We start from the raw sequence: 12,500 nt of genomic DNA, 5'->3' as shown, positions 1-12,500 counted from the left end.
ATACCACTCAACATGATTTTTTGCAAGTTTCCTTGATCATTTAATGTAACGAGACCTCAGCTCCTGGGTTCTGAAGCTCCAAAGATATCTTCAACGAGATGAACATTGTAGAAGCGGTCTGATGATAGACTTCTCAGTGATTTGATCTATTTGGAGGTGTTATAAACGTTTTAGAGATGGTCCAATGAGTGCAAGTGGTGTTGCAGCCAGTGATTATAACCTTTTGGAACCGTTGTAAACGTTTTAGAGATGGTCCAGCGAGTGCAAGTGGTGTTGCAGCCAGTGATTATAACCTTTTGGAACCGTTGTAAACGTTTTAGAGATGGTCCAGCGAGTGCAATGGTGTTGCAGCCAGTGATTATCGCCTTTTGGAACCGTTGTAAACGTTTTAGAGATGGTCCAATGGGTGCAAGTGGTGTTGCAGCCAGTGATTATAGCCTTTTGGAACCGTTGTAAACGTTTTAGAGATGGTCCAGCGAGTGCAAGTGGTGTTGCAGCCAGTGATTATAACCTTTTGGAACCGTTGTAAACGTTTTAGAGATGGTCCAGCGAGTGCAAGTGGTGTTGCAGCCAGTGATTATAACCTTTTGGAACCGTTGTAAACGTTTTAGAGATGGTCCAGCGAGTGCAAGTGGTGTTGCAGCCAGTGATTATAACCTTTTGGAACCGTTGTAAACGTTTTAGAGATGGTCCAGCGAGTGCAAGTGGTGTTGCAGCCAGTGATTATAACCTTTTGGAACCGTTGTAAACGTTTTAGAGATGGTCCAGCGAGTGCAAGTGGTGTTGCAGCCAGTGATTATAACCTTTTGGAACCGTTGTAAACGTTTTAGAGATGGTCCAGCGAGTGCAAGTGGTGTTGCAGCCAGTGATTATAACCTTTTGGAACCGTTGTAAACGTTTTAGAGATGGTCCAGCGAGTGCAAGTGGTGTTGCAGCCAGTGATTATGGCCTTTTGGAACCGTTGTAAACGTTTTAGAGATGGTCCAGCGAGTGCAAGTGGTGTTGCAGCCAGTGATTATAACCGTTTGGAACCGTTTTAAACGTTTTAGAGATGGTCCAATGAGTGCAAGTGGTGTTTTAGTCAGTGATTATAGCCCTCTGGAAGCATTGTAAACGTTGAAGATGCTGAGCAGTGAGTGCATGTGGTATTGTCGCTAGTTATTTTAACATTCTGGAAGCATTATCAATATCATCATCCAAATAGTATTTGGGTAGACTCTTTTAATTTTGAACTTTTGTCATTTTCAAGGCTCGAATATATAAAGTATAAGAACCTTTAATGGTTTTCAGCGATCCTCTTTCTTGTTTGTCTAAAATTTGGAAGAAATCACTTTCAGTGGCTACCCCGTCTAGATTCTTTTGCTTGAAGGTATAGTCAGGTACACTACCCTATCTGTTTTCTTATTTCCTTTCCTCAATAGGTTATTTTCACTGTTAGGGACATTAGTATTATAGCAGCCTGCTTCTCCAACTAGGGTTGTAGCTTAGCTGTTAATGATAATAATGGTTAGAGCGTCTTATATTTAACACCCGCTCCAAGGTAGGAATTAATGAATGAAATTGAGTCCATATTAGATGTCACTGGGAACAAGCATGCCATTCATCACCTTCATATCAATGAAGAAAAAAAAATACAAAATAGCAGACTTTTTAAATGCAAGGGAAAAGTGTATTTAAGGAAAATTAAATCTGAAAAATATAAATATTCAAATATTACTAACTAGATTTTTTAAATCCAAGGGGAAAAATTAAATAGTTATAAACCTAAACTATAAAGAAACAAGATTCAAATATTTCAAACAAGCAGATTTCTTTTCAAATCCAAGGGTAAGGGTTAATTACTACAAAATTATTTTTTTTTTAAATCCAAGGTGGAAAATGACATTATTACAAAGTACAAAAAATAAATATAAGCTATATAAATATAAGCTATATATATATATATATATATATATATATATATATTATATATATATATATATAATATATATATATATATATATATATATTTTTTTTTTAAATCCAATGTAAAAAACTTTATTTTTTCTTAAAATCCAAGGTGAAAATGACATTATTGCAAAGTAAAAAAAATATATATAAGCTCTCTATATATATTTTTTTTTAAATCCAAGGTGGAAAATGACATTATTACAAAGAAAAGTAAATATAAGCTATATATATATATATACATATACACACACACACACACACACACATATATATATATATATATATATATATATATATATATATATATATTAAATCCAAGGCAAAAACAATGATTATTAAAGGTATTTGGTTTCAGATCCCGTTTCATCAGAATAAATGCTCACCAGAACGTCAGCGGGGCAAGCCAAACCCCTGAGTATGGTGCCCAACCACAGCAGTGGCCTCCCCAGTAAACAGCTTAAACTCACGGTCCCGGGATGGGAACGATCTGCTGCTATGCGAATGCTAGGCAAACACTTTACCACTGTACTAGCCAGCATAATAACTGGGATCGATCTGCTGCCATGCGAATGCTAGGCAAACCAGTTACCACTGTACTAGATAGCATAATAACTGGGATCGATCTGCTGGCATGCGAATGCTAAGCAAACCCGTTACCACTTTCCCAGTGTCTACACATATACCGAATAGCCTGGCAAATTCTTTACAGATTCTCCTCTGTCCTTATATACCTGACAACACTAAGATTACCAAACAATTCTTCACCCAAGGGGTTAACTACTGCACTCTAAGTGTTCAGTGGCTACTTTCCTCTTGCTAAGGTAGAAGAGACTCGTTAGCTATGGTAAGCAACTCTTCTAGGAGAAGGGCACTCCATAACAAACCATTATTCTCTAGTCTTGGGTAGTGCCATAGCCTCTGTACCATGGTCTTCCACTATCTTGGGTTAGAGTTCTCTTGCTTGAGGGTACACTCGGGCACACTATTCTATCTAATTTCTCTTCCTCTTGTTTTGTTAAAGTTTTTATAGTTTATATAGGAGATATTTATTTGAATATTATTCTTAAAATATCCATTTTTTCCTAGTTTCCTTTCCTCACTGGGCTTTTTCCCTGTTGGAGCCCCTGGGCTTCCTTTCCTCACTGGGCTATTTTCCCTGTTGGAGCCCCTGGACTTCCTTTCCTCACTGGGCTATTTTCCCTGTTGGAGCCCCTGGCCTTCCTTTCCTCACTGAGCTATTTTCCCTGTTGGAGCCCGTGGGATTATAATATTCTGCTTTTCCAACTAGGATTATAGCTTAGCAATTAATAATAACAGCCAGCATAATAACTTCATACAACATATGGCAGAGGTAGGAATACTTATAAAACTTTAAGTAAAGGATAAAATGAAACCATAAAATCTTATAAGTGGATTTTATTGCGCCACATAAGTACATAAATATAGCAATTTCAATTTCCCTAAATATTTTACTGTTACTTAAGTACTTCCGCCGATATCAAAAGTTTCCCGTTTGAGGAACTCACAGGAAGATGAACTTAAAAGAAAATAATTTTTGCATTATTATAAAAAAAATAAATGATTTTTTCCTTTCATAAAATAAACTTAAAAGAAAAATCTTTATTCTATAAAAAAAATGCAAATAAATCTTCATATTCTATAAATAAAACCCAAAGAAATCTTTGCATTTTATGAAAAATTAAATACAAAAATTCTGTTTTTTTTCTAATTGCGATTAAAAATAATAAAAGATTAACTTTTTAAAGCTTTTGAATTAAAGGCATTTATAATGCTTCAATAGTGTTGAATCTACAGTAATAATTATCAATCGATTTTTTTTTCTTTATATAAAAAAAATCAAACAAAAATAAAAAAATGAAAAACTTCAAAAAATGGAAAAATCAAATTCAAAACAACAATTCGAGAAACCATAATGTCGACGGCAGTTCACAAGTAGATAAGTTTATTATCTTTATTATTATTATTTTTTGTGAAAAGGAGATCATTAGAATACCTACTTTCCTCTCGAGGAAAGTAGATGTAAATATTCAATGTAAAACATTTGGGATAAAAAGTGAAAGATAAGAGAAAATCGAGATACACTTTAATTCAATGTGTACCTCAATCTAAAGATCCTTACGGGAAAAGAAAAATCCTGTTTGATTAATTTCAGATTCTTGTGCCAATGGCATCGAGTTGCTGACTTAGTATACAAACAATTTGGGGGGGAAAAATCCAGGGATTTAGATGAGAGTTTCGTATCCAATTATGGGGATTAACTAGATTTTTTTTCCGGAATTATACTAAAGAGGTTAATTTGTTATGTGAAGGTATCCTAATTTCACTTTAACCTTACGAAGTTTATATGCTAAACAAGTTTATTTGCTGAATGAAGGTGTCCAAAATTCCATTTTGAATCCTAATAAAAGTATAATCTATACAATTTTATCTGTTGAACGAAGGTAACCTAATTCCATTTTGAATCGTACGAGAAGTATAATCTAAAGCTTATTAATTAAGACAATTTTTAAGTCAAAATGTTTGCATACACAGGACCAGTAACCGATGCATCACTTCGTTACAGAAATTCTGGCCTTAATAGAGTTCTACTCGTGTCGTTAAAGATTTCATAGTTTTAGTACAAAAATGTATCGTCAAATGAGAGAGAGAGAGAGAGAGAGAGAGAGAGAGAGAGAGAGAGAGAGAGAGAGAGAGAGAGAGAGAGAGACTGGATCGTTCATAGAAAAACTGATAGCTTTGATATCTAAGCAGACTTATACAACGGGCGTAAAGGCGAGAGAGAGAGAGAGAGAGAGAGAGAGAGAGAGAGAGAGAGAGAGAGAGAGAGAGAGAGAAAAAGTGATAAACGTGCGAGTTATAATCGTATTTTAAGATTCGCAGTGAAACCTTAGCCTATAGATAGCAGTGAAATCTATTTACAGTGTAGTATATATATGTACAAAATATCACATTTAGATCCAGTATTTTAATATAAAACACTTCAACACGCCATGCATATATTATATATATATATATAGTGTACTTTTGCTTGCATATCTATATATATTTTGTTCGAGTGAAATATATTTATATATTTATTAAGCTCACGAGAATGTTACTGGTGTTTCAGAATAATTTCCTTTATAAAAATCAAAATTATGGATCGTTTGAATTCTCTGAATTTCATAGGAAAAAGATTAAGAAAAAAAAATTTAAAGACAGAAAATCCCATTTTTTTACTAGTGAGGAAACTGTAACAGTATAAAGGTTTAAAGGTAACTCATGAATGGCAGAGGCAAGGTACAGTAACAATGGTCAAGACACTCTCCACCCAAGGTAGGACCAGGAGGGGCCACCCAACGGCTGCTGATAACTCGGCAGGTAAATCTATAGGCTCCCCCAAAACCCCGATCCTTAGCTCACAAAGGTGGTGAGGTTGCAGATACCACTAGAAACTATAGTGCTTGAGCGATTATCGAACCCCAGTCCAACAGAATGCCAGGCAGGGACGTTTCAAGTGGGTTACTAGTTAATATATTCAAGGTTCTGTTAAAGACATCAATTAAAAAAAAATTAATCTTAGAAAAAAAAAAGACTGTCTTGGTCAAAGTAATGTACCAGTTTATGTATTCAATGTTTTGTTATAGACATCACTTAGGAAGAGAGGTTTTCAAAAGAAAAAAAAAATCTTAGGAAAGAAAACTGTCTTGGTCAAATTAATGTCGATAAAAGAAACCTAACTTCGTATATTAGAAGAAATTAAAATATTCTTGTTTTTCCTGAGGTTTACAAAAAAACTATCAGACAGTCTTCAAGGGTAAACTTCAGAGAACTTTGAAAACTTAAGACTTTTAAAGGGGAAATATTGTGGAAATTAAATTTGTAGATGCCAAGAGAGTTGAAGTAGTTGATTCCTGGATAACATTTAAAAAATAAAATCAAATTTTCAGTGTTAATTAGCCATAACTTCGCCACGGTAGTTTATAGAGACCAATCAATAAATCTATTCCGAAGTTAAAAAACCGATTTTTTTTTTTCGAAGGGAGGAAAACCACGAAATCTCACTGAAAACTAGAGCCAAAGGTTCCACTTAAAGAAACGAGGAAAATGACCAAACGCAATCTACAGGAAGGAAAAGTGAGAATGAACAGAGGTAGAAAAAATGAGCAAGAGAGATCCAATCATGAACTATGAAAGAATGAACAAAGTTTAGATAGAACAATGAACAAGAGAGATCCAATTGACGAACTATGAAAGAATGAACAAAGTTTAGATAGAACAATGAACGAGAGAGATCCAATTGACGAACTATGAAAGAATGAACAAAGTTCAGATAGGACAATGAACAAGAGAGATCCCATGATGAACTATGCAAGAACGATCAAAGTACAGATAGGACAATGAACAAGAGAGATCCAATTGACGAACTATGCGAGAATGAACAAAGTGGAGATAGGACAATGAACAAGAGATCCAAATGATGAACAATGCTGAACAAATCGTCCTTATTTTGATGAAATGTACAGAACATATTACGCTAACTTTATAAAATGATGATTTATATATATATATATATTTATATATGTACAAGACTCTTGGAAGTACAAACGCTTGAAAAGTATACAAAAATATTATGAAAAAACAAAATGCTACGCTCTTCCTATCAAAACTGAAAGGGGAACAACAAATGATAAAGGGTATGATTCAAACGCCGATATTAATAATCAGATCAGATTCAAAATCTGATTTAATAATTTAGTCAGAATCAAACGCCGATATTAATAAACAGATCTGATTCAAACACCAATATTAATAAGAGGATGTGATTCAAACACTGATATTAATAATAGGATCTGATTCAAACACCGATATCAATAATAGGATCCGATTCAAACGCCGATATTGATAATCAGATCAGATTCAAAAGCTGATTTAATAATTTAGTCAGAATCAAACGCCGATATTAATAAACAGATCTGATTCAAACACCAATATTAATAAGAGGATGTGATTCAAACACTGATATTAATAATAGGATCTGATTCAAACACCGATATCAATAATAGGATCCGATTCAAAAGCCGATATTAATAATAGGATCTGATTCAAACACCGATATTAAGAATATGATCCGATTCAAATGCCGATATTAATAATCGGATCTGAATTATACTCAGAAATTAATAATAGAGTCCAATACAAACCTCTATATCAACAAGATGATCCGATTCAAAAGCCGATATTAATAATAGGATCTGATTCAAATGCAGATATCAACAATTGGATCAAATTCAAATGCAGATGATAATCGGATCTGATTCAAATAGATATTAATTATAGGGTCTGATACAAAAGTCTATATCAACAAGATCTGATTCAAAAGAAGATATTGATAATAGGAACTGATTCAAGTGCAGATATCAATAAATAATCCCATCTGATTTAAACGTCGACCGATTCAAACGCCGATATCAATAATAGGGTCTGATACAAACGTCTATATCAATAAGCTCATTCAATTCAAAAGCTGATATCAATGATCTGATTTGATTCAAACACCGATAGCAATAATCGATCTAATTTAAATGCAGATATTAATAATCGGATCTGATTCAAATGCCGATATTATCAATAGGGTCTGATACAAACATCTATATCAACAAGCGGATCCGATTCAAAAGCCGAAATTAATAATCGGATCTGATTGAAACACCGATATTAACAATAGGGTCCGATACAAAAGTCTATACCAATAGGAGGATCTGATTCAAAAGCCAATATCAATAATAGGATCTGATTCAAATGCCAATATTAACAATAAGACTTGATTCAAACACTTATTAACAATAGGGCCTGATTCAATCGCTGATATTACCAATAGGACCTGATTCAAACACCGATATTAATATTAGAATGCGAATAAATAACTGCCATATTCAAACCAGCTGCTTTAACAAAATATGATTCAAAGAGCAATTTTGATAAACGGACCTTATTCCATCTTCAATCAAGAAGAGGATCCGATATAACGAATTCGATTCCAAACAAAGGGGATCCGATAAAGAATCAGGATCTGATTCAAGAGCCGATACTAACATTTTTATATGGGGGGCGGGGGCCAGTCACACGAACACTGTTTATTCCTTATCAGTTGTTTATGCGCAGCTTGAGAATAAATCACAGCCAATGCCCTAACAATTCGAAAAGGGTTGAAAAAAAGTGCTGCAGGAAAGTGTAAAGTCCTGTCCACACGATCGATCATGCCCAACGGGCAAACAGAGATACCAGGCCACAATAGTTAGTGAAAATGAGGGTTGATGACATCAGAAGCAGGAAAACTAAAGGTAGGGATCTGGCAACACTGTATGATGCCAAATTCCTGTGTGGTTTTCCTGCTTCTGACATCAGTAACCCTCATTCTTACTAACTATTGTGGTCTGGTATCACTGTTTGCCCGTCGGGCATGCTCGATCGTGTGGACAGGGCTTTAAAAGTAGTTAATATTTCGTACGCTGTATAGGAAATTAAATGTAACATGATGAAGAATAAGATATGAAACAAAAATCCAAATGATTTTGCTTGAATAAACGAAAAAAAAAAACTACAAACTTTAGCCATACATTATGATATAAACAACATTGAGGAAATGTTCAAGGTCTTTTAAAAGCCTGACGTGAAAGTCTTATCGTGTGACCTAACAAATTGATAAGATTACAAAGTAAAAATGTTGAGTTCGAGCATGCGTCCATCACAGGTAGTTCTTGACACTTCAGACTGGCATGAAGAGATTTCGATTCCAGTTTTCTTCAGTAAATTTACTGTTAAAAGAATTTAAATTTTATACCGAAACTATACGACGTTCTTATACACTAATCCTTCCATACATTATCTATATATACAAAGCATCACAGCATTAATTCTTTTATATTGTGCGTTATATAAAACACTTAAAAAAATCTGCCCTTTCTTCCACAAAAGGGGGAGGGATTTAAAAAATAGAAAAATGAAAATATCATACATTTGATAAATACATATCAATAAATAAAGTAACATGGTAACTAGAATAGTTATTAAAGTGCAATACTTTTTTTGGATAGTCGGAAAAGCGCACACACACAAGCTTATAATAAGCGCTAGTAGATTTCTTTTTTTGGGGGTATTTTTACAATTATTGGCCTTTGTGCAAAATTTCTGATAAAGAGATCCGAGAGCTTTGTGAAAAATTCTAATATTCACAGTTCGTTCAATATTCATAACGAAACTTTCTACTTCACGGTATCTTTTAATTGGCCTCTGTCACTGGTTTTCCACAGATATCTATTTCGTGTTTATTTTTCTAAATACCGAACAGAAAAATCTTACAGTGTGGCGCCTTAAGTACTTATAAGTGTCCCTGTGCAGTCTAAAGTAGTTTTCTAAGTACACATAACCCCGTGCAGTTTATAGTCTTTTTTTTTTTAAGTACAAACACCAACGTAAGAAAATGAGGAAGATTTTCAATAAAGAAATCCACGCTTATGTTGTTGGTAACAAACCAAATTTTTTGTAGTAATTCTCACTTATATAACTATCTTCTGTGCATATATATATCATATATATAAACGCACACAACTCTTGATTAAACAAATGATATTCTATTTTGTTCATAGAACAAAGTGTTTTCTTACGTTCGCTTCTTCACTCCTTTGATGTCTGAACACTCATGTTTCAACTTCCACTTGTAAATTTCATCAGCAACAGAATAAAGTTTTCAGTATCCTGAACGTCTAAATAAAAATTCTGGGATTTATAAGCCCCCTCTCACTGTAACCTTTTAAATGTCATCATCTAGATTTCAATTTCTATTGAAAGCTTTTTATTCTTAGTATTCGATGTTCGTTTCATCTCCTGGAATGAAAATTAGAAATAGTAATTCATAATTCATTAGTTTTTTTCCCTTTTCTAGTTTTATAACTTTCGTCACCGTCCGCCTTCTGTAAATTCTAATAACACATCCTCGTAAAATCAATTGTGACATATGTCTCCGTCTCCCTACGCCTCCGGTCGCCCAATGGACACACCCTGCTGAGACTGCTCCCTTAGTTCCACTTATTACTGGGGCCATTCCCGCAAAGCACTGATTTGACTGGCTCACGAGCTCGCATCCTCAGAACAGCCTTCTTGGAACAGGGATTGTGCGACCTCACAGCAGAGAAGGGATCTACACCGGAGACCCGCTTTGTTTCTGGCGCGGCGCATGAGCCAGTAGTAGTACCTACCGCAGCCAGTCGCCTACGAAGCCTTCGTCAACAGGATCCACCGCCATCTCTTCCAGCGCGGTCTCATATGCCGTAGAGGCTTTCGTCCTCTACGTCGTGTTTGGAACATGGTTTACACTTGCAGCACAGGAGGCACGGGCCCACGAATAACAGGAGAGGCGACGCCACGACGAGGAGAAGACCGAAACCTGCGAAAATCCCTATGACCTGAGCCCGGTGCCACAAGACGGAGGCGCGGCTGTGGCCTAGCTTGTTTTTGCAGGGGCCTTTGTCGTAATGCCGCAGAAGGAAATCATCCTAAGAGAGGTAAGAAGAACACTTATTGGAGTGTGCGAAGGATACACTGATAAAGCTTGCCAAGAGGGCAACAACTCAGGAGGCAAGAACGCTTAATTCAGTAGGTGCAGGTAATACTGCAAGATTTAGCCAGAAGACAATGATCGATATGTTTGTGTTCATTTCACACCGAATATATAATCAAAATATAAGATATGAAATCAAAATGTTTCATGGCATATTGTTAGTCTAATTGTTTCTCGTAAAAATAACATATGTATCCAGAAGTAACACCTTATAAAGTTTTACTTACATCTAATGAAGTAAGGCAGTACCAACAGAAAACATGCTTGCATTTTTTGCACAGCATTTGCGCACATCCCGCATCTCTTTCGATGGGCACCTTGCACGAGGGACATCTCTTGATCATATCATCGTTTGGAACACCCTGCAAGAAAAACAAACACTGAATTATACAGTTGACAAAACATTTTGTAACAACATATAGTAAGGGCAAGAAATACAGAATGTCAATTTTGCCCACCACATTTCCAAGAACAGTTAAGATATATGAATAAAACCTTTTACCGAGTAGCTGATCAAATTTAATCACAATTCATATATAATGTTAAAAAGTTTGTAAAACTTTCATAAACTTACTTAAATAATTAAAGAAAAAAGTAGTAATTACTACATGTAAACTAAGTCATAGGGCACTGATGGGAGTTTTTTTCTTTTTCACTAGACGTAAATTATGTCTTATGGCACTCAAAAAACATTGAATAATTAATTACTAACCAGTGAATCAACAGTGTCACTATGACACGGTTGGCTTGGATGCCAGGGTTCACTGCAAGCAGCACAGAAGACAGTAGTACAGGTAGGGCAGGTGGTACACTGAGGCCCTTCAGATTTGGACACTGGCAGACTGACTACAGTTTCACATTCCGCCATTGGACACCACGCCCTTACTGGGTCCATATCAACCTCTGGTGGGGTAAAGAGAATAGGTGCATGGTAAAGATTAAGATATGAAATTGAAGTCGTTCATGTTTGTTGATGCACAATTCTACGACTAAATTATGCCTAGTTCCAGTTCCACTGTCTCTTCCCTGTGAGTAGATTTCAGATTTCTTATGCTTGTGTGAATAGGTTTACATACAATTTGGGTAAAAGTGGTTTAATAGAATTTTGCTTCACTGAGGTAAGTGGCATTGTGATGTAATGTATCAATATTAAATTAGCATATCCTATAAACTCAAATATTCTGTATCTTTAACTATTTCTAGAATATCACAGACAGGAGGTATAAAGTATTTCCTATACACCTACTTTGATATATATTGAATACTAAATCATACAATTAAACCAGTGTTTCTCACCTGTATTTTTTCTAAATTTCATGTGCAATTGTAGCAGTTCATTTCCAACAAGGCTCTCTATCTCCTCGAGGGTGAGTTCACCGCTACAGTCACAGTTGGAGTCCGGACACTCAATGACATAATCCCCTTCCCTGATCTTTAAGGTAGCATAGACGGCCATACACTGAAAGTAATGATGAATAAGAATATAAATTCATGTTTATATGGCAATTTCTTAAACTTATCAAGAAGATAATACCTTGGAAATTTCTTGCTAAGAAAATAAATTCTTAAATTTACAAATTTATTTTGTCAGTAATTCTGGTTTTAGTGGACACATGTTTTCACCTATTTCACCAACTTTCAAAATCTATTTTCAAGACTGCATGTAAATCATAGCATAAACCTATAGAAACTATTTACTTCCTACATTGAAAAGAACTTTCATCAATATTACAGTCTACAAAAGAAAGAGTAGGAAATAGTACTTACATATTTGCAGAAACGGCACTGGCACTGCTGTAGTTGATACATTTCTTTTATGGAAACATCAGAGAGACAGAGTTTACAAAATACAGTATCCTGAGCTAAACCAGAAAGACGTCTTGAGGCGATAGATGCTGCAGATGCACACCTGGAACATCCTCCTACTTCC

General features: G+C 35.1%; 1 protein-coding gene across 5 annotated transcripts in view; it reads right to left on the bottom strand.

Annotated features, from left to right (window-relative positions):
* Positions 1-3,351: 3,351 nt before the first annotated feature.
* The window catches only part of LOC137629806 (E3 ubiquitin-protein ligase DDB_G0292642-like), a 94,214-nt gene continuing 85,065 nt past the window's right edge, over positions 3,352-12,500 (bottom strand). For all 5 annotated transcript variants that reach the window (XM_068361452.1, XM_068361454.1, XM_068361456.1 and 2 more), the window contains exons 2-6: positions 12,338-12,500; positions 11,867-12,029; positions 11,283-11,473; positions 10,798-10,932; positions 3,352-10,505 (exon numbers count right to left, since the gene is read on the bottom strand). The exon at positions 12,338-12,500 is cut by the window's right edge and continues 1,045 nt beyond it. In XM_068361452.1, coding sequence (XP_068217553.1) covers positions 10,272-10,505; positions 10,798-10,932; positions 11,283-11,473; positions 11,867-12,029; positions 12,338-12,500 — 886 coding nt within the window. In that variant the 3' untranslated portion in view covers positions 3,352-10,271. The remainder of the gene's footprint in view (positions 10,506-10,797; positions 10,933-11,282; positions 11,474-11,866; positions 12,030-12,337) is intronic.

Source organism: Palaemon carinicauda, chromosome 37 (assembly GCF_036898095.1).
Source record: "Palaemon carinicauda isolate YSFRI2023 chromosome 37, ASM3689809v2, whole genome shotgun sequence".
NCBI classification, from domain to species: Eukaryota; Metazoa; Arthropoda; class Malacostraca; order Decapoda; family Palaemonidae; genus Palaemon; species Palaemon carinicauda.
The sequence above is the reverse complement of the archived record's forward strand: the minus strand, read 5'-3'. Positions and strand labels throughout refer to the sequence as shown.